This window comes from Solea solea, chromosome 7, assembly GCF_958295425.1.
Source record: "Solea solea chromosome 7, fSolSol10.1, whole genome shotgun sequence".
NCBI lineage: Eukaryota > Metazoa > Chordata > Actinopteri > Pleuronectiformes > Soleidae > Solea > Solea solea.
In genome coordinates, this window is record NC_081140.1 from 847,986 (window position 1) to 871,290 (window position 23,305).

Below are 23,305 nucleotides of genomic sequence, written 5' to 3' on the forward strand. Positions count from 1 at the left end.
AAACATTTGATTTTCCTTCTTCTTTTGCTGCTGCATTTACTCTTGTTCCTCAGGAAGAGAGCTTCATCTGTGGGTGGAACATATGTGATAAATATTAACCATATATATATTATTAACCAGGTGTGGTATATCCTAAAGTAAAAAAACAGCATTATTATTATTATTATAAGACGTGAGAAGTTATGATAAATGGATCCCAGCAACACAGATTATAGTTTTCCCTTGATTTAAATGAATAAATAATAGTTCAATGCATCTTCAATAACTTAATTGTTTTGTTTATGACAGTGTTTACATGAAAACACTCCAATGTCAGCTAATGAACATACTTCTCCCACAACAAGCTGTTAACCTGTAACTGTGCTGACGAGGAGCAGAGAGGCACATGCTTTCTCCAAACACACAAACACCTTATGTAGCAAACAGCTGTTAGCCTGCTGACCGGGACAAGACACACACACACACACACACACACACACACACAACTTCGAGTTTGATCTACCTCCCGTTTAAATAGTATTTATTTAAATCTAATTCACTACTTTTTGAAACTGGCATCCTTCCTCTTCTTCTGATGAAAGAAAGCTCAAAATGCAGGAAATCTAAACTTTTACAGTAGGTGAGCAAAGGTATAGTTTTGCTCACCTAAAAGTAAAATGCTGTGTTCCATTACAAACATATGTCGATGTAAATGGAAATCAAAGCTGAAATACTGATCTCTACCGAATCGTTTTATAGCAAAAATAAAATAATTGGCCTCACTCTTCCAATGCTTTGGAGTGGAGACTGTAAATGTTTAAATGGCAGCAATAGTATCCAATATTGTATTTTCTTCACAGTCAAAGTTGGACAAATAAAATTAGTTTCAACCTTTTTTTGGCTGTAATTGCATTATTAAGTACTTGGTATCGGCAAGGACTTACATTTGAATAATTGTGGTATGGGTATATTCCTAGTGTCAGGTACTCTTCCCGTTGTAGTACGGTCTGTGCACTATTTGTTTGTGCAAATGATCTTTGACATGCATGATTTGTATAGTTTGTTTGTGTTGTCTCCGGCAGGCATTTAGCTCACGTCTCAGGTCACAGGTCATACTATTTGAGGGGAGCAGGGGCCAGGCTTCAGACTGCTCTCCAAAACTTTGCCCTCGACACACTGCAGCAACAGGTAAGCTCATGTTTAGAACATTTGGAAATAAAGTTCAATGTATTTTGTAAACCTATACCTATACATATACCTTGTGTGTTGCTTTGACTGCAGGGCTTCATTCCCATGGTTGTTCCTGACATGCTGAAGGGGGCAGTGTTTGTGAGTATAACAACTCCAACACACAGAGTTGTAATGTGTGCAAAACTAAAATGTATCTTCAAGCTACAAACCGTCCCATCATGCCTTGTTCTTGCTTGGATTTGTCATTGTGTCCAGGAGGGTTGTGGGATGCAGCCGAATGCTCACCGTTCACAGGTCTACTCCCTGGACCCTGCTCGCTTCCCAGACCTCAATCTGGCTGGGACTGGGGAGGTTGGGATAGCAGGTGAATATGGTGCCTGTGCTGTGATTGCAATACGCTTTTCATTTATTTGTAACAATACATAACCAATATGGTTGTCTATTATTAGTACTAATGAGCAGCTCATGTGCTGTGATTTTACATTTTGTAAAACAAATGTACGTAAACGTCAGTTTCTAGTCTTTTATGTCGTGGCCAAAATCAGTTTTCCATGTTTCTGTGTCGTGCCTCATAACCACAAACTGGAACTATCCCTTACATTCTGATTGTGTCCCACTGTTTTTAAAGAGATTGTAAAGAGTTCCTTCTTTATTATGCATATTTTATTTAAAGTGTAACTAAACACTTTAGCCACTTTTTTTCAGGTGTAAACCAGCGTATATGGGTATCTAGTAATGTATTATGTTGATCGAGATGTAAAATGTTGAAATTATACATGTGTGACAAAAACATCTACTCCCTTCAAATGTTGCCATTGGCTTTCTTGGTCCACACTTGCATTACTGGTTCACTCTTTCTTACCATCTTGTTGTTCCAGACTCCTCCCCCTTTTATAAATGCTGGAGGTGTCACTTCATCACTGCTCTCTACTCTAGACTTGTAGTCAAGACCGCGTAAACCAAGAACAAGACAAGACACGACTGAGACCGGGGGGGAAAAAAAGTTCCACCATAGCTCACATGAACTGAAGAACAGCAGCATACTGTGGTCAGCTCAGTTTACACTTAATACATATGAGAAGGTTTTATTTTTGAGTTTATGTCATGTGAGCTCACTCACTGTGAATGTTTTCTCAGACTGTGCGGCTGTTACTGCTCCACTGTTAGAGGACTGAGACTGTTGAGGACTGACAGGACTGATACTGACTGATCCCAAAGTCACCTGACAAAACAACAACTGTCTAAAGAATGGGATTTAATGGGAGTAATAAGAATAAGGACACGTGCATGTGATTATAACACACACACAGGCCCTTTTCCACTATGGTCCCAGCTCGCCTCACCTCGGCACAACACCCTACTCAATGTGGGTGGAGTCATCACTGCACAACTGCATGAGACTGGTGACTTCCGTTTTACACACACACACACACACACACACACAAAGACAAGACCGAGAACACATAAATGGGGTCTTCAGACCGGTCTCGAGACGTACAACTCTACCACTCTCCCTCCCTCCTCCACTCCCTCACTCAGCTCTTCTTGGCATTTTTTTGGCGTTAGCCTCAGTAAAGGGGATTTAGTTACCCTTTAATGTGTATTTAGCTGATTATTATTATTACTTTATATAATAATGATTATTTTATTGACTTTTCATTATTTACCTTTAATATTGTAATATGTGTAATATGTTTTTCATGAAAGAATATCACAGTATGTAAACCAACAAAAGTTGTGATTCCAGCTGTGGCTTTTTAATGTTTCTCCCATTTAAAATGACAAATGTTCTTAAACTGAAAAAGAGAGACTATTTAAACAAAATTAAAGCCAATGACAGAAAAGTAAGTTTAAGTAAATGGAAGTGATTTAAAAGTGTAGTTAATTGGACACTCAAGGATAAGGCGGTAAACACTGGACTAATGAATAACAATAATGTTTTTCCTGGACCTGATAAATAGATGAGTTATTTGAATAAATCATGTTTTGAGTAAAAAGAGAACAGGCGTGCTGCAGCCAACTGGAAACGAGAACCTGAGACATCAATTTGTCCTAAGAAGTAACCTGATGACTGTGTCTTCTCCTCAGGCTATTTCATGGATCATGCAGTAAACTGGAGGGACTTGCCTGTCAGGTGAGGACCACCTGTCAATCAAAGTTTGCAGCAGATACTGTTTAAATGAGATAACATCTGAGGTCAGCTGACATGTGTTCCCGCCCCTGCAGGACGGTGTGCAGTAGCACCTGCTACAGAGCAGAGACCGACACCGGCAGAGAGGCGTGGGGTCTCTACAGAGTTCATCACTTCAACAAGGTCTGAAAGATACAAACAAATGTGTGTGTGTGTGTGTGTGGGGGGGTGTGGGTGTGTGTGGTCTCACATATCAAGTTTCAAGAGGATACTACAATCCCTGTTAGAGCAGCAACACAAACTGTAAGTAATTCTGTCTGCCGTTACCAGGGGGCGCTGTTTTTGAAATTGAAGTTATAGTTTCGCTGTCTTTTCTGAAAAATATGAATTATTGCCAACTTTGGCGCCCCCTATCTCGTGCACCATGTGACATTTTAAAAAACTGTTGATTACTTAAGCTCCTCAACTTGTTCACAGTGACCTCACAAAGTTTGAAGGTGATCGCACAAAAGCTCTGGGACAAGTTCATTTAAATACCAGAGGTCATATTGTCTGCCGTCACCAGGGCGCGCTGTTTTTGAAAGTGAATATTTTCATACAGCGTCTTCGGGGCCGGACTATCATCAATCCTAGCAAGTTTGGTTCAGATCGGACCAGGATTCGCGAAGTTGTAGCAGTTTGTTTTTGTTTGCAAAAATCCGACTTTGCATCGTTACCATGGCAACATGGTAACATCATATAACGATACGCCATCATGTTGAGCACGCATCAACTACCTTGTGTTTAGAGTGTTTTTAAAATTCAAGTCAAAAGAAATCAGCCAAGATATCAGGATGAACCAGACTTGTGCAAGTCCACAATTCTCTTTGTGATATCTTGTCTGATTTCTTTTGACTTTCCCATGATGTTACACAAAGAAGTAGTGTGTCTTCAGGTGTGCCTTAAAATACATCCACAGGTGTGTCTCTAATTAACTCAAATGTTGTCAATAAACCTATCAGAAGCTTCCAAAGACATGACATCTTCATTTGGGCTTTCCCAAATTGTTTAAAGGCATAATAATCTTAGGGTATGTAAACTTCTGACTTTGAAGAAAGGAATAAAAAATTGTCTAAAAAAAATTATTCTGGCATTTACCAAATAGAAATAATTTTGGTAATCCTAACTGACCTAAAACAGGAAAGGTGATTGTCTGATTTCATGTCAGACAGTGGGAAAAAAAGCATGTGTCTTTTTATATAGTGTATGTAAACTTCTGGTTTCAACTGTATATATGTGTGTATATATATATATGTGTGTATATATATATCTATATATATATATATATATATATATACATACACATATGTGTATATGTATATATGTACTGTATGTATTTGTATATATATGTATGTGTATATATGTATGTACGTGTGTATATATATATATATATACATATATATGTTTAAAAGAAGAAAAAGGAATGACTATAAATGTGCTAATGAGTGTTGTGTGTGTTTTGTGTGTTGTGTGTTTAGGTAGAGATGTTTGGAGTGACTGCAGATGAGACAGGAGAGGAGAGCGCTCAGCTGCTAGACGAGTTTGTGTCATTGCAGAAAGGGATGTTCTCTGCTCTGGAGCTGCACTACAGGTCACAACACGCACACACACACACACACACACACACACACGCAACACACTGTCACCTGCATACATCCATTTGGTCTTACAAAACATTTTAAATATTAGTTTGCTTTATATAAGTTTTATTCTGAGCTATAGTGTGTGTATGTGTTTTCTTTTAGAGTGCTGGACATGCCCACACAGGAACTGGGTCCTCCTGCTCACAGGAAGTATGACATTGAAGCCTGGATGCCAGGGAGAAACAGCTTTGGAGAGGTTAGCACCATCACATCATCACATCATCACATCATCACATCATCACATCACTGCTGTGTACTGTACTGTAGCTTCCTCTAAGTAACACGTGATCAGATCATCATTTGATCAAATGAACCACTTTAAATACAGAATGTATTGACTAGCAGATCATGATGATCATAAGTATGTGGAATGTTCCCAATCCATCCATTTTTTTGTTTTTTTACATCTTTTTTAATGACAAACAATGACCAGAGTGGCCACATACTTGTGATGTGTCATCGCCTAATCCTTGGTTTTCACTATAAGTCAAGAGTATTGACTTCACCTAGTACCGTAGGTGAAGTCATACATCTGAACTTATCAGTATCAGTTTTACAGTATATCTGAAAGCTTGACCCTGAGTCTGCTACTCTAGGACTCATCCCTAATATATATTAGGGATCTTCATATTTGACCACTAAAGAAAGGTCACTGGTCGGCCCCCTGAGGTAAGCATATATGGCACAACATGACTGATATCAGTCATGTTGCCACGGTGATGGTGCCATATATGCTTACCTCAGGGGGCCGACCAGTGACCTTTCTTTAGTGGTCAAATATGAAGAAAAATAAACAAAATCTTTGTTGTCTTTCTTGCAAAAACATGAAAAAAAAAATGAATAAAAAATAAATAAATAAAAGAAAAAGATAGCAACTTAGAAAGTATTCCCTAATAATAAGTCCCTCTGTGTAGAAGATCTGAGGTCAGAGCGGCTCTATCTACCACTGTTTTCAGAGTGTTGCCTCCTTGTTTATACGCTAAATCTTTGTTACCTCCCACATCACATGAGATTACATCAACTTTGTACCACCGGTGTGCAGAGGTCACTCAGTTTCAACATATAACTCTTTCTCCTCCACTTTCTCTTAACTGTTACAGGTGTCCAAGAAAAAGCATTATAGCTTTGACAGTTTTATCCATGGCAGCAACATGTCTGTCCAGTAGACGGCTACAATAGTGTTTAATTGTTTGAATGGAGATGTCAAGATGGAAGGAGGCATGAGAAGTAGTAAAAATATGACAATATACAATAGAATATATCAAATCACTCAAGCAACATAAAGAAACATTTGAAGCTAAGATACTCTTTAAGCAGTCTATGAATTTCCTTCTTTAAATAACATGGTGGTGAGATGACTCCATTGACACCAGACTTTATTTGTTACAAGTCAAGCATCAGGATCAAGCGCTGCAGTCTGTTTCATTCGAATCTCTTACATCCTCATCCTACAACAACCCATGATCGTAAATGTAAGATAAACAACCACAGGTTTTTGACATCAGTGCCACAGGAAGTGTCTGTGTTTATTCAGCACTGGCCTAAGTCAGATACCTGTCAAAAATGAGCCGTGTTCATCTAAGTCAGATACCTGTCAAAAATGAGCCGTGTTCATCTAAGTCAGATACCTGTCAAAAATGAGCCGTGTTCATGTGTTCATCTAAGTCAGATACCTGTCAAAAATGAGCCGTGTTCATGTGTTCATCTAAGTCAGATACCTGTCAAAAATGAGCCGTGTTCATGTGTTCATCTAAGTCAGATACCTGTCAAAAATGAGCTGTGTTCATCTAAGTCAGATACCTGTCAAAAATGAGCCGTGTTCATCTAAGTCAGATACCTGTCAAAAATGAGCCGTGTTCATGTGTTCATCTAAGTCAGATACCTGTCAAAAATGAGCTGTGTTCATCTAAGTCGGATACCTGTCAAAAATTAGCCGTTTTCTTCTAAGCCAGATACAAAAATGAGCCGTGTTCATGTGTTCATCTAAGTCAGATACCTGTCAAAAATGAGCTGTGTTCATCTAAGTCGGATACCTGTCAAAAATGAGCTGTGTTCATGTGTTCATCTAAGTCGGATACCTGTCAAAAAGGAGCCGTGCTCATGTGTTCATCTAAGTCAGATACCTGTCAAAAAGGAGCCGTGTTCATCCAAGTCAGATACCTGTCAAAAATGAGCCGTGTTCATCTAAGTCAGATACCTGTCAAAAATTAGCTGTGTTCATCTAAGTCGGATACCTGTCAAAAATGAGCCGTTTTCTTCTAAGCCAGATACAAAAATGAGCCGTGTTCATCTAAGTCAGATACCTGTCAAAAATGAGCTGTGTTCATCTAAGTCGGATACCTGTCAAAAATGAGCTGTGTTCATGTGTTCATCTAAGTCGGATACCTGTCAAAAAGGAGCTGTGTTCATCTAAGTCGGATACCTGTCAAAAATGAGCTGTGTTCATGTGTTCATCTAAGTCGGATACCTGTCAAAAAGGAGCCGTGTTCATCTAAGTCAGATACAAAGATGAGCCGTGTTCATGTGTTCATCTAAGTCAGATACCTGTCAAAAATGAGCTGTGTTCATCTAAGTCGGATACCTGTCAAAAATGAGCTGTGTTCATCTAAGTCAGATACCTGTCAAAAATTAGCTGTGTTCATGTGTTCATCTAAGTCGGATACCTGTCAAAAATGAGCCGTTTTCTTCTAAGCCAGATACAAAAATGAGCCGTGTTCATGTGTTCATCTAAGTCAGATACCTGTCAAAAATGAGCCGTGTTCATGTGTTCATCTAAGTCAGATACCTGTCAAAAATGAGCTGTGTTCATCTAAGTCAGGTACCTGTCAAAAATGAGCTGTGTTCATGTGTTCATCTAAGTCAGGTACCTGTCAAAAATGAGCTGTGTTCATGTGTTCATCTAAGTCAGATACCTGTCAAAAATTAGCTGTGTTCATCTAAGTCGGATACCTGTCAAAAATGAGCCGTTTTCTTCTAAGCCAGATACAAAAATGAGCCGTGTTCATCTAAGTCAGATACCTGTCAAAAATGAGCCGTGTTCATCTAAGTCAGATACCTGTCAAAAATGAGCCGTGTTCATCTAAGTCAGATACCTGTCAAAAATGAGCCGTGTTCATGTGTTCATCTAAGTCAGATACCTGTCAAAAATGAGCCGTGTTCATCTAAGTCAGATACCTGTCAAAAATGAGCCGTGTTCATCTAAGTCAGATACCTGTCAAAAATGAGCCGTGTTCATCTAAGTCAGATACCTGTCAAAAATGAGCCGTGTTCATCTAAGTCAGATACCTGTCAAAAATTAGCTGTGTTCATCTAAGTCGGATACCTGTCAAAAAATTAGCCGTTTTCTTCTAAGCCAGATACAAAAATGAGCCGTGTTCATGTGTTCATCTAAGTCAGATACCTGTCAAAAATGAGCTGTGTTCATCTAAGTCGGATACCTGTCAAAAATGAGCCGTGTTCATCTAAGTCAGATACCTGTCAAAAATGAGCCGTGTTCATGTGTTCATCTAAGTCAGATACCTGTCAAAAATGAGCCGTGTTCATCTAAGTCAGATACCTGTCAAAAATGAGCCGTGTTCATGTGTTCATCTAAGTTGGATACCTGTCAAAAATGAGCCGTGTTCATGTGTTCATCTAAGTCAGATACCTGTCAAAAATGAGCCGTGTTCATGTGTTCATCTAAGTCAGATACCTGTCAAAAATGAGCTGTGTTCATCTAAGTCAGATACCTGTCAAAAATGAGCCGTTTTCTTCTAAGCCAGATACAAAAATGAGCCGTGTTCATCTAAGTCAGATACCTGTCAAAAATGAGCTGTGTTCATCTAAGTCGGATACCTGTCAAAAATGAGCTGTGTTCATGTGTTCATCTAAGTCGGATACCTGTCAAAAAGGAGCCGTGTTCATCTAAGTCAGATACAAAGATGAGCCGTGTTCATGTGTTCATCTAAGTCAGATACCTGTCAAAAATGAGCTGTGTTCATCTAAGTCGGATACCTGTCAAAAATGAGCTGTGTTCATCTAAGTCAGATACCTGTCAAAAATTAGCTGTGTTCATGTGTTCATCTAAGTCGGATACCTGTCAAAAATGAGCCGTTTTCTTCTAAGCCAGATACAAAAATGAGCCGTGTTCATGTGTTCATCTAAGTCAGATACCTGTCAAAAATGAGCCGTGTTCATGTGTTCATCTAAGTCGGATACCTGTCAAAAATGAGCCGTGTTCATCTAAGTCAGATACAAAAATGAGCCGTGTTCATGTGGTCATCTAAGTCAGATACCTGTCAAAAATGAGCTGTGTTCATCTAAGTCAGGTACCTGTCAAAAATGAGCTGTGTTCATGTGTTCATCTAAGTCAGGTACCTGTCAAAAATGAGCTGTGTTCATGTGTTCATCTAAGTCAGATACCTGTCAAAAATTAGCTGTGTTCATCTAAGTCGGATACCTGTCAAAAATGAGCCGTTTTCTTCTAAGCCAGATACAAAAATGAGCCGTGTTCATGTGTTCATCTAAGTCAGATACCTGTCAAAAATGAGCCGTGTTCATCTAAGTCAGATACCTGTCAAAAATGAGCCGTGTTCATCTAAGTCAGATACCTGTCAAAAATGAGCCGTGTTCATGTGTTCATCTAAGTCAGATACCTGTCAAAAATGAGCCGTGTTCATCTAAGTCAGATACCTGTCAAAAATGAGCCGTGTTCATCTAAGTCAGATACCTGTCAAAAATGAACCGTGTTCATCTAAGTCAGATACCTGTCAAAAATGAGCCGTGTTCATCTAAGTCAGATACCTGTCAAAAATTAGCTGTGTTCATCTAAGTCGGATACCTGTCAAAAATTAGCCGTTTTCTTCTAAGCCAGATACAAAAATGAGCCGTGTTCATGTGTTCATCTAAGTCAGATACCTGTCAAAAATGAGCTGTGTTCATCTAAGTCGGATACCTGTCAAAAATGAGCCGTGTTCATCTAAGTCAGATACCTGTCAAAAATGAGCCGTGTTCATGTGTTCATCTAAGTCAGATACCTGTCAAAAATGAGCCGTGTTCATCTAAGTCAGATACCTGTCAAAAATGAGCCGTGTTCATGTGTTCATCTAAGTTGGATACCTGTCAAAAATGAGCCGTGTTCATGTGTTCATCTAAGTCAGATACCTGTCAAAAATGAGCCGTGTTCATGTGTTCATCTAAGTCAGATACCTGTCAAAAATGAGCTGTGTTCATCTAAGTCAGATACCTGTCAAAAATGAGCCGTGTTCATCTAAGTCAGATACCTGTCAAAAATGAGCCGTGTTCATCTAAGTCAGATACCTGTCAAAAATTAGCTGTGTTCATCTAAGTCGGATACCTGTCAAAAATGAGCCGTTTTCTTCTAAGCCAGATACAAAAATGAGCCGTGTTCATGTGTTCATCTAAGTCAGATACCTGTCAAAAATGAGCTGTGTTCATCTAAGTCGGATACCTGTCAAAAATGAGCTGTGTTCATGTGTTCATCTAAGTCGGATACCTGTCAAAAAGGAGCCGTGTTCATCTAAGTCAGATACAAAGATGAGCCGTGTTCATGTGTTCATCTAAGTCAGATACCTGTCAAAAATGAGCTGTGTTCATCTAAGTCGGATACCTGTCAAAAATGAGCTGTGTTCATGTGTTCATCTAAGTCGGATACCTGTCAAAAAGGAGCCGTGTTCATCTAAGTCAGATACAAAGATGAGCCGTGTTCATGTGTTCATCTAAGTCAGATACCTGTCAAAAATGAGCTGTGTTCATCTAAGTCGGATACCTGTCAAAAATGAGCTGTGTTCATCTAAGTCAGATACCTGTCAAAAATTAGCTGTGTTCATGTGTTCATCTAAGTCGGATACCTGTCAAAAATGAGCCGTTTTCTTCTAAGCCAGATACAAAAATGAGCCGTGTTCATGTGTTCATCTAAGTCAGATACCTGTCAAAAATGAGCCGTGTTCATGTGTTCATCTAAGTCGGATACCTGTCAAAAATGAGCCGTGTTCATCTAAGTCAGATACCTGTCAAAAATGAGCCGTGTTCATCTAAGTCAGATACCTGTCAAAAATTAGCTGTGTTCATCTAAGTCGGATACCTGTCAAAAATGAGCCGTTTTCTTCTAAGCCAGATACAAAAATGAGCCGTGTTCATGTGTTCATCTAAGTCAGATACCTGTCAAAAATGAGCTGTGTTCATCTAAGTCGGATACCTGTCAAAAATGAGCTGTGTTCATGTGTTCATCTAAGTCGGATACCTGTCAAAAAGGAGCCGTGTTCATCTAAGTCAGATACAAAGATGAGCCGTGTTCATGTGTTCATCTAAGTCAGATACCTGTCAAAAATGAGCTGTGTTCATCTAAGTCGGATACCTGTCAAAAATGAGCTGTGTTCATGTGTTCATCTAAGTCGGATACCTGTCAAAAAGGAGCCGTGTTCATCTAAGTCAGATACAAAGATGAGCCGTGTTCATGTGTTCATCTAAGTCAGATACCTGTCAAAAATGAGCTGTGTTCATCTAAGTCGGATACCTGTCAAAAATGAGCTGTGTTCATCTAAGTCAGATACCTGTCAAAAATTAGCTGTGTTCATGTGTTCATCTAAGTCGGATACCTGTCAAAAATGAGCCGTTTTCTTCTAAGCCAGATACAAAAATGAGCCGTGTTCATGTGTTCATCTAAGTCAGATACCTGTCAAAAATGAGCCGTGTTCATGTGTTCATCTAAGTCGGATACCTGTCAAAAATGAGCCGTGTTCATCTAAGTCAGATACCTGTCAAAAATGAGCCGTGTTCATCTAAGTCAGATACCTGTCAAAAATTAGCTGTGTTCATCTAAGTCGGATACCTGTCAAAAATGAGCCGTTTTCTTCTAAGCCAGATACAAAAATGAGCCGTGTTCATGTGTTCATCTAAGTCAGATACCTGTCAAAAATGAGCTGTGTTCATCTAAGTCGGATACCTGTCAAAAATGAGCTGTGTTCATGTGTTCATCTAAGTCGGATACCTGTCAAAAAGGAGCCGTGTTCATCTAAGTCAGATACAAAGATGAGCCGTGTTCATGTGTTCATCTAAGTCAGATACCTGTCAAAAATGAGCTGTGTTCATCTAAGTCGGATACCTGTCAAAAATGAGCTGTGTTCATCTAAGTCAGATACCTGTCAAAAATTAGCTGTGTTCATGTGTTCATCTAAGTCGGATACCTGTCAAAAATGAGCCGTTTTCTTCTAAGCCAGATACAAAAATGAGCCGTGTTCATGTGTTCATCTAAGTCAGATACCTGTCAAAAATGAGCCGTGTTCATGTGTTCATCTAAGTCAGATACCTGTCAAAAATGAGCTGTGTTCATCTAAGTCAGATACCTGTCAAAAATGAGCCGTGTTCATCTAAGTCAGATACCTGTCAAAAATTAGCTGTGTTCATCTAAGTCGGATACCTGTCAAAAATGAGCCGTTTTCTTCTAAGCCAGATACAAAAATGAGCCGTGTTCATCTAAGTCAGATACCTGTCAAAAATGAGCTGTGTTCATCTAAGTCGGATACCTGTCAAAAATGAGCTGTGTTCATGTGTTCATCTAAGTCGGATACCTGTCAAAAAGGAGCTGTGTTCATCTAAGTCGGATACCTGTCAAAAATGAGCTGTGTTCATGTGTTCATCTAAGTCGGATACCTGTCAAAAAGGAGCCGTGTTCATCTAAGTCAGATACAAAGATGAGCCGTGTTCATGTGTTCATCTAAGTCAGATACCTGTCAAAAATGAGCTGTGTTCATCTAAGTCGGATACCTGTCAAAAATGAGCTGTGTTCATCTAAGTCAGATACCTGTCAAAAATTAGCTGTGTTCATGTGTTCATCTAAGTCGGATACCTGTCAAAAATGAGCCGTTTTCTTCTAAGCCAGATACAAAAATGAGCCGTGTTCATGTGTTCATCTAAGTCAGATACCTGTCAAAAATGAGCCGTGTTCATGTGTTCATCTAAGTCGGATACCTGTCAAAAATGAGCCGTGTTCATCTAAGTCAGATACAAAAATGAGCCGTGTTCATGTGGTCATCTAAGTCAGATACCTGTCAAAAATGAGCTGTGTTCATCTAAGTCAGGTACCTGTCAAAAATGAGCTGTGTTCATGTGTTCATCTAAGTCAGGTACCTGTCAAAAATGAGCTGTGTTCATGTGTTCATCTAAGTCAGATACCTGTCAAAAATTAGCTGTGTTCATCTAAGTCGGATACCTGTCAAAAATGAGCCGTTTTCTTCTAAGCCAGATACAAAAATGAGCCGTGTTCATGTGTTCATCTAAGTCAGATACCTGTCAAAAATGAGCCGTGTTCATCTAAGTCAGATACCTGTCAAAAATGAGCCGTGTTCATCTAAGTCAGATACCTGTCAAAAATGAGCCGTGTTCATGTGTTCATCTAAGTCAGATACCTGTCAAAAATGAGCCGTGTTCATCTAAGTCAGATACCTGTCAAAAATGAGCCGTGTTCATCTAAGTCAGATACCTGTCAAAAATGAGCCGTGTTCATCTAAGTCAGATACCTGTCAAAAATGAGCCGTGTTCATCTAAGTCAGATACCTGTCAAAAATGAGCCGTGTTCATGTGTTCATCTAAGTCAGATACCTGTCAAAAATGAGCCGTGTTCATCTAAGTCAGATACCTGTCAAAAATGAGCCGTGTTCATGTGTTCATCTAAGTTGGATACCTGTCAAAAATGAGCCGTGTTCATGTGTTCATCTAAGTCAGATACCTGTCAAAAATGAGCCGTGTTCATGTGTTCATCTAAGTCAGATACCTGTCAAAAATGAGCCGTGTTCATCTAAGTCAGATACCTGTCAAAAATGAGCCGTGTTCATCTAAGTCAGATACCTGTCAAAAATTAGCTGTGTTCATCTAAGTCGGATACCTGTCAAAAATGAGCCGTTTTCTTCTAAGCCAGATACAAAAATGAGCCGTGTTCATGTGTTCATCTAAGTCAGATACCTGTCAAAAATGAGCTGTGTTCATCTAAGTCGGATACCTGTCAAAAATGAGCTGTGTTCATGTGTTCATCTAAGTCGGATACCTGTCAAAAAGGAGCCGTGTTCATCTAAGTCAGATACAAAGATGAGCCGTGTTCATGTGTTCATCTAAGTCAGATACCTGTCAAAAATGAGCTGTGTTCATCTAAGTCGGATACCTGTCAAAAATGAGCTGTGTTCATCTAAGTCAGATACCTGTCAAAAATTAGCTGTGTTCATGTGTTCATCTAAGTCGGATACCTGTCAAAAATGAGCCGTTTTCTTCTAAGCCAGATACAAAAATGAGCCGTGTTCATGTGTTCATCTAAGTCAGATACCTGTCAAAAATGAGCCGTGTTCATGTGTTCATCTAAGTCAGATACCTGTCAAAAATGAGCCGTGTTCATCTAAGTCAGATACCTGTCAAAAATGAGCTGTGTTCATCTAAGTCGGATACCTGTCAAAAATGAGCCGTTTTCTTCTAAGCCAGATACAAAAATGAGCCGTGTTCATGTGTTCATCTAAGTCAGATACCTGTCAAAAATGAGCTGTGTTCATCTAAGTCGGATACCTGTCAAAAATGAGCTGTGTTCATGTGTTCATCTAAGTCGGATACCTGTCAAAAAGGAGCCGTGTTCATCTAAGTCAGATACAAAGATGAGCCGTGTTCATGTGTTCATCTAAGTCAGATACCTGTCAAAAATGAGCTGTGTTCATCTAAGTCGGATACCTGTCAAAAATGAGCTGTGTTCATCTAAGTCAGATACCTGTCAAAAATTAGCTGTGTTCATGTGTTCATCTAAGTCGGATACCTGTCAAAAATGAGCCGTTTTCTTCTAAGCCAGATACAAAAATGAGCCGTGTTCATGTGTTCATCTAAGTCAGATACCTGTCAAAAATGAGCCGTGTTCATGTGTTCATCTAAGTCAGATACCTGTCAAAAATGAGCTGTGTTCATCTAAGTCAGATACCTGTCAAAAATGAGCCGTGTTCATCTAAGTCAGATACCTGTCAAAAATGAGCCGTGTTCATCTAAGTCAGATACCTGTCAAAAATTAGCTGTGTTCATCTAAGTCGGATACCTGTCAAAAATGAGCCGTTTTCTTCTAAGCCAGATACAAAAATGAGCCGTGTTCATGTGTTCATCTAAGTCAGATACCTGTCAAAAATGAGCTGTGTTCATCTAAGTCGGATACCTGTCAAAAATGAGCTGTGTTCATGTGTTCATCTAAGTCGGATACCTGTCAAAAAGGAGCCGTGTTCATCTAAGTCAGATACAAAGATGAGCCGTGTTCATGTGTTCATCTAAGTCAGATACCTGTCAAAAATGAGCTGTGTTCATCTAAGTCGGATACCTGTCAAAAATGAGCTGTGTTCATCTAAGTCAGATACCTGTCAAAAATTAGCTGTGTTCATGTGTTCATCTAAGTCGGATACCTGTCAAAAATGAGCCGTTTTCTTCTAAGCCAGATACAAAAATGAGCCGTGTTCATGTGTTCATCTAAGTCAGATACCTGTCAAAAATGAGCTGTGTTCATGTGTTCATCTAAGTCGGATACCTTTCAAAAATGAGCTGTGTTCATGTGTTCATCTAAGTCGGATACCTGTCAAAAATGAGCCGTGTTCATCTAAGTCAGATACAAAAATGAGCCGTGTTCATGTGGTCATCTAAGTCAGATACCTGTCAAAAATGAGCTGTGTTCATGTGTTCATCTAAGTCAGGTACCTGTCAAAAATGAGCTGTGTTCATGTGTTCATCTAAGTCAGGTACCTGTCAAAAATGAGCTGTGTTCATGTGTTCATCTAAGTCAGGTACCTGTCAAAAATGAGCTGTGTTCATGTGTTCATCTAAGTCAGGTACCTGTCAAAAATGAGCTGTGTTCATGTGTTCATCTAAGTCAGATACCTGTCAAACATGAGCTGTGTTCATCTAAGTCGGATACCTGTCAAAAATGAGCCGTGTTCATCTAAGTCAGATACAAAAATGAGCCGTGTTCATCTAAGTCAGATACCTGTCAAAAATGAGCTGTGTTCATCTAAGTCGGATACCTGTCAAAAATGAGCCGTTTTCTTCTAAGCCAGATACAAAAATGAGCCGTGTTCATGTGTTCATCTAAGTCAGATACCTGTCAAAAATGAGCTGTGTTCATCTAAGTCGGATACCTGTCAAAAATGAGCTGTGTTCATGTGTTCATCTAAGTCGGATACCTGTCAAAAAGGAGCCGTGTTCATCTAAGTCAGATACAAAGATGAGCCGTGTTCATGTGTTCATCTAAGTCAGATACCTGTCAAAAATGAGCTGTGTTCATGTGTTCATCTAAGTCGGATACCTGTCAAAAATGAGCTGTGTTCATCTAAGTCGGATACCTGTCAAAAATGAGCCGTGTTCATCTAAGTCAGATACAAAAATGAGCCGTGTTCATCTAAGTCAGATACCTGTCAAAAATGAGCTGTGTTCATCTAAGTCAGGTACCTGTCAAAAATGAGCTGTGTTCATGTGTTCATCTAAGTCAGGTACCTGTCAAAAATGAGCTGTGTTCATCTAAGTCAGATACCTGTCAAAAATGAGCTGTCTTCATGTGTTCATCTAAGTCAGGTACCTGTCAAAAATGAGCTGTGTTCATGTGTGTCACTTGTGTCCATGTCAGATTTCCAGTGGGTCTAACTGCACAGACTACCAGAGCAGACGCCTCAACATCCTGTATGAGCGTGAGGACGGCAGCCTGCAGTACACTCACACAGTAAGACCTCACTGTCACTTCACTGCAGATGTAGCTCTGCTGCACTTTATTATTATTATTATTATTATTATTATTATTATTATTATTATAACGTGTTTGTGAATCCTTTTCACTTGTAGGTAAATGCTACAGCATGTGCCATCCCACGAATGATCATCGCCATCCTGGAGACTCATCAGACGAAAGTAAGACGTTCAGCTTCAGGCTGCAGTATTTTTGTCTATAAAGCAGCAAAAACCATTCAATGTAAAGGTTTGGTTGAATTGAACAGGAGGTGAATGTCCTGGTAGGAAGTGAGAAAGATCAGCCTGGGTGAACCCAGAGCAGCTGCTACTCCACAGAGCCCCGGACAAAGGACGTCAGACGTCAGGGCTTTTAATAAATTCAAAACACTTCTCTTTAGTTTTGTGTACATTTATGTTTAAAAAGGATGACAATATTTCTGAATATTTCAATATTTAATATTTTAAATGAAATATCGAGTGGTGGACCAGACAAACATATGTCGCAGTAGGATGCCAACATGGCTGAAAACCTGCTCCACTGGAGCATCGGAGCGCGTTCTGTCCTTCTGCTATGTCAAGACTTAGCTGTAGTGCTGGAGTGGTCCCAACATCCTTCTTCTGCCTCTCATGGTATGCAGCACACAGCCCTTCTCCTTCTCTACTTCATCAAGAGGCTCAGGTTGCTCAGTCTCTGCAGCATCAAATGACAGCATCAATTCTGGTAAAGACAATAGCAGGAACATTACAGTTACATTAGACCTGTATGCCACCTCCACGTCACGATTGACCACACACAACAGAGAAAAGGCTGGACCCAAGGCACTGCTTTGAGGTAAAATTGATTTGGGATGTGTGAAGTGGGGTTGTGTCAGGGACTACACACAGAAGATGGGGATCAGTACAGAGAAGCAGACACGGCTAACAGCACACCACTTTACAGGCTGTACACTGCTGTGGACTGGCCCTGAAGCTAAACGTATTTAAGCCTCCTAAAATAGGCAAACCTAATAAAATGAAGATGAAGTATTTGGTGGCTTTACCTTGCCTTCAGGACGGCCCATTTTGTCACAATACTGAGGTTATATCGCTCGTTAATTCACTCTCTTCAGCACACTGTGTTATGTATAAGTACCTCATACAACCCCACTTAAAAACTCACTTATGCTTGAACCTGCAGTGTAACGTTAACAGTGGGTTTACAGCCTCATATTAACTACACAGGTTACTTAGCCACTAAATGTTAGCTTTCCTTCATAACTTTTCATTATTTGTTGAACTTCAAATGTCCGTCTGTGATCTTAGACCCGTATATTACTGTTGACCTCGTAGTTTTTAGACCTGAACAAAACTATCTTTGGTGTCGTTTTTTCTAACTGCCGTGTTGTTTGACAGTTCCTCTTCATTGGTTGTCCTGCAATTTGATTGGATGGATGCTGTCGGATCAAAACAACGTAGATGTAATTTGATCGGATGTTGTGCCAACAGCTCACACGCACAGATGCGTTCCTTAATAATATACTTTTTATTATTTGGGTTTTGGGGAAGTCAAAGAGAAGTCACGAGTCACTGATGTTAAAGTCTCTTTACATTTTGTCAAATCCAGTCTTAAGTCATCAAAATCAAAATCAGGACTGAGTCATGTTACTCATGGTGTATTCTCCAAATCCTGATTAAAAAGGCCAGGAATTAATGTTCACAGTGGAGTTTGCTTTTATAAATGTTCACATTAACAATAACGGAGCATTATTTTTCCTTCTGCCTTTGTCCTCAGGATGGGACGGTGCGTGTCCCAGAAGCTCTGCAGCCATATTTAGGTCTAAACGTGATCGAGAAGCCGTCACACACTGCACTGAAATACATGGGACCCAACCAGCACAGTCGACCACGCAGACCAGACCAGACCAGATCAGACCAGAGAGCTCAACATCAAACACCTACAAACGCAGGCTTTCTGGACAAAAAGTGTACACATTGTTAATCATCTCTACTGTTCTTCAGATGAATTGAATCGAAGCTTGAATGACTCTAATGACTCTAACGGCTCATGGTCACTTACACTCTAAAGTCCATTTTTTTTTCCCTTTGCTTGACATTTTTTCAGGTTTACTGTTTAAAAATGCAAAATAATGATCTCCATAGTAACCACACTCCATCCTCCATGTGTCCCAGCTTGTTTATCTGTAGTCTGAGCTACTTTCTCTTGCTCTTGATAGTTGATGGATGTGAGTTTGAACAGGATTGCAGACACTGAGGTGGCCAGAGTATGTTTTGTCTGACAATAGAAGGTGAAATATCTGCATAACAGATTATCACAGTGTCTGCAACACAAGAGAACTCTATAGATGCACAGCAACACTTATCTGTCCAAAATATGTAATTATGACACATTTTATAAGAGTGTTCCAAAGTCATCGCTGTAACAATAGCAGCTGTTTAAATGATTGATGTACAAAATTAATTAACCAGCACTTCAAACTGTGTAGTCCATAATTATGTACATGTCCAGAATTAAAGGTCTTATTAAGGCCCCAAAACTTCCAGGTTGTCACTGTATACAATGTTTCTGACCACTGTAAGTGCTGACAGGCATGACTTGTATCCATTTGGACTTTCTTGGTATCTCATAGGACTCTCAACTCTGTGCTCATCCTCCCTTCAAGAACTAGGTGTCTCAGGCTCTGCACTTACCCTACTCTCGTCCTATCTTCAAAACCGAACATACAGAGTAACCTGGAGAGGATCTGTGTCGGAACCCTGTCCTCTAGCTACTGGGGTCCCTCAGGGTTCTGTCTTGGGCCCTCTCCTCTTCTCTCTATACAGCAACTCTCTTGGTTCTGTTGTTCACCCAACTCATTCCCTCTTTTCCCAGCTCCGACACACATGTAGCAGAACGGATCTCCGCTTGTCTGACCGACATCTCTCAGTGGATGTCTGACCATCACCTGAAACTCAATCTCGACAAGACTGAGTTTCTTTTTCTCCCAGGAAAGGGCTCTCCCACCACAGACCTGACCATCACCCTCGACAACTCTGTGGTAACTCCGTCTCATACCGCAAGGAACCTGGGTGTGACACTTGATGACCATCTCTCCCTCACTGCAAACACTGCTGCAACAGCTCGATCTTGCAGATACATGTTGCACAACATCAGAAGGATACGGCCTCTTCTAACCCAGAAGGCGGCACAGGTTCTGGTCCAGGCTCTTGTCATCTCAGGCTTGGACTACTGCAACTCCCTCCTGGCTGGTCTCCCTGCGTGTGCCATACGACCTCTGCAGCTCATCCAGAATGCAGCAGCTCGACTGGTCTTCAACTTACCAAAATTCTCCCACACTACACCGCTCCTCCGCTCCCTTCACTGACTTCCTGTAGCTGCTCGCATCCGCTTCGAGACTCTAGTGCTTGCGTTCCATGCTACAAACGGATCCGGTCCATCCTACATCCAGGACATGATCTAAACCTACACCCCAGCCAGCCCACTCCGCTCTGCATCGGCAAATCGGCTTGCTGCCCCCTCACTGAGAGGATCGCAGAGGCATTCACAGAACTCGAGACTGTTCACTGTCCTAGCTCCCAAATGGTTGAACGAGCTCCCCATCGACATCCGAACAACAGAAAGCCTCCACATCTTCCACCGCCGACTAAAAACACATTTCTTCCGACTCTACCTCGACTAAGACTAAGAACAAAACTTGCTTATTCATCGCACTTATGACTACCACTTTAAAGTTTGGCTTACTTGAAGCTCTTACTTACTTCTAGCTCTTGTTTGTACCCAAATGTTTAAATGCACTTATTGTAAGTCGCTTTGGATAAAAGCGTCTGCTAAATGACATTTTTGGTCAGGATAATCATAACTGGCTGCCAGTGGGGACACAAAGAAAACAAAGTTTTAACAAGTTGAGAAAAGGCTGACCAAAACAAATCTACACTTTAGTCAAGAATTTATGTCAAATCTACACTTAAGTTGAGAATATATGTCAAATCTACACTTAAATTGAGAATATATGTCAAATCTACACTTAAATCAAGAATATATGTCAAATCTACACTTAAATCAAGAATATATGTCAAATCTACACTTAAATTAAGAATATATGTCAAATCTACACTTAAATCAGAATATATGTCAAATCTACACTTAAGTGAAGAATATATGTCAAATCTACACTTAAGTCTATGATACAAGAATCTATGTCAAATCTACACTTAAGTCTATGATATAAGAATCTATGTCAAATCTACACTTAAGTCTATGATATCATAAGAATATTTGTCAAATCTATGATATAAGAATATATGTCAAATCTACACTTAAGTCTATGATATAAGAATCTATGTCAAATCTACACTTAAGTCTATGATATCATAAGCATATATGTCAAATCTACACTTAAGTCTATGATATCATAAAAATCTATGTCAAATCTACACTTAAGTTTATGATATAAGAATCTATGTCAAATCTACACTTAGGTCTACGACATCATAAGAATATTTGTCAAATCTACACTCAAGTCTATGATATAAGAATATACGTCAAATCTACACTCATATCTATGATATAAGAATCTATGTCAAATCTACACTTAAGTCTATGATATAAGAATCTATGTCAAATCTACACTTAAGTCTATGATATAAGAATCTATGTCAAATCTACACTTAAGTCTACGACATAAGAATCTATGTTAAATCTACTCTTGGGTCTATGATATCATAAGAATCTATTTTAAATCTACACTTAGGTCTATGATATCATAAGAATCTATGTCAAATCTACACTTAAGTCTACAACATCATAAGAATATATGTCAAATCTACACTTAAGTCTATGATATAAGAATATATGTCAAATCTACACTCAAATCTATGATATAAGAATCTATGTCAAATCTACACTTAAGTCTACGACATAAGAATCTATGTCAAATCTACATTTGGGTCTATGATATCATAAGAATCTATGTCAAATCTACACTTAAGTCTATGATATAAGAATATATGTCAAATCTACACTTAAGTCTATGATATAAGAATCTATGTCAATTCTACACTTAAGTCTATGATATCATAAGCATATATGTCAAATCTACACTTAAGTCTATGATATAAGCATATACAGTATGTCAAATCTACACTTAAGTCTATGATATCATAAAAATCTATGTCAAATCTACACTTAAGTCTATGATATAAGAATCTATGTCAAATCTACACTTAAGTCTACGACATCATAAGAATATATGTCAAACCTACACTTAAGTCTATGATATAAGAATATATGTCAAATCTACACTTAAGTCTATGATATAAGAATCTATGTCAAATCTACACATAGTTTTTGATATAAGAATCTATGTCAAATCTACACTTAAGTCTACGACATCATAAGAATCTATGTCAAATCTACACTTAGGTCTATGATATCATAAGAATCTATGTCAAATCTACACTTAAGTCTTTGATATAAGAATCTATGTCAAATCTACACTTAAGTCTTTGATATAAGAATCTATGTCAAATCTATACTTAGGTCTATGATATCATAAGAATCTATGTCAAATCTACACTTAGGTCTATGATATCATAAGAATCTATGTCAAATCTACACTTAAGTCTATGACATAAGAATCTATGTCAAATCTACATTTAAGTCTATGATATAAGAATCTATGTCAAATCTACACTTAAGTCTATGATATAAGAATCTATGTCAAATCTACACTTAAGTCTATGATATAAGAATCTATGTCAAATCTACACTTAGGTCTATGATATAAGAATCTATGTCAAATCTACACTTAAGTCTATGATATAAGAATCTATGTCAAATCTACACTTAAGTCGTATGATAAGAATATCTGCTGCTGTTGAACGTGGTGAACTACTCACTCCACAGGAAACATGACAGCACTGAGGAGTCCACTGCTGCCTCCATCATTCACTGGTTGTGACTGTAAGTGTTTGAAGTTGTGTGTCTGTGAGCTTAACAACGGTTTACAAACTTCAGTTTCCCTTTACAGAAGAATAAACTATACTATAGATCTATGAGGAACAATATATAACATATTATTGATGTATCTCAGACATATATTTATATCATAGATGTTCGGTGAGCTTTTTTTTTCAGATTTCCTCTGAAGGCAGCCATGTTTTTACTAAGACTGAACATCATGCTATTATCTGTCCATACACTCCTGCATGATAACTACAGCAGTAAAGATGACCCGACTGATCTCAAACCCCAGTTACACCTAAGAGACTAAAGCTTGAATCCCAAAAGTGGCTTCACACACACACACACCACACACACACCACACACACACACACACACACACAGTCTGATTTCCATGACTTCAGAGGACATTACATTGACTCACAGTCATTTCCTGGAGACTTACCCTAACCTTAACATAGACCACATCTTCACCTTAACATAGACCACATCTTCACCTTAACATAGACCACATCTTCACCTTAACATAGACCACATCTTCACCTTAACATAGACCACATCTTCACCTTAACATAGACCACATCTTCACCTTAACATTTGATCATTGATGTTTTATATGATTATGTGAACACATTTAGATTT

At 39.0% G+C, this 23,305-nt stretch overlaps 1 protein-coding gene across 1 annotated transcript in view; it reads left to right on the forward strand.

The window, feature by feature from the left end:
• The window catches only part of sars2 (seryl-tRNA synthetase 2, mitochondrial), a 31,881-nt gene extending 12,639 nt beyond the window's left edge, over positions 1-19,242 (forward strand). The window contains exons 7-16 of the mRNA XM_058633286.1: positions 1,062-1,167; positions 1,261-1,308; positions 1,426-1,534; positions 3,259-3,304; positions 3,397-3,484; positions 4,819-4,931; positions 5,086-5,179; positions 16,607-16,699; positions 16,819-16,884; positions 18,476-19,242. Of these exons, the coding sequence (XP_058489269.1) occupies positions 1,062-1,167; positions 1,261-1,308; positions 1,426-1,534; positions 3,259-3,304; positions 3,397-3,484; positions 4,819-4,931; positions 5,086-5,179; positions 16,607-16,699; positions 16,819-16,884; positions 18,476-18,682 (970 nt within the window). The 3' untranslated portion in view covers positions 18,683-19,242. The remainder of the gene's footprint in view (positions 1-1,061; positions 1,168-1,260; positions 1,309-1,425; positions 1,535-3,258; positions 3,305-3,396; positions 3,485-4,818; positions 4,932-5,085; positions 5,180-16,606; positions 16,700-16,818; positions 16,885-18,475) is intronic.
• The last annotated feature ends 4,063 nt before the right edge of the window (positions 19,243-23,305 follow it).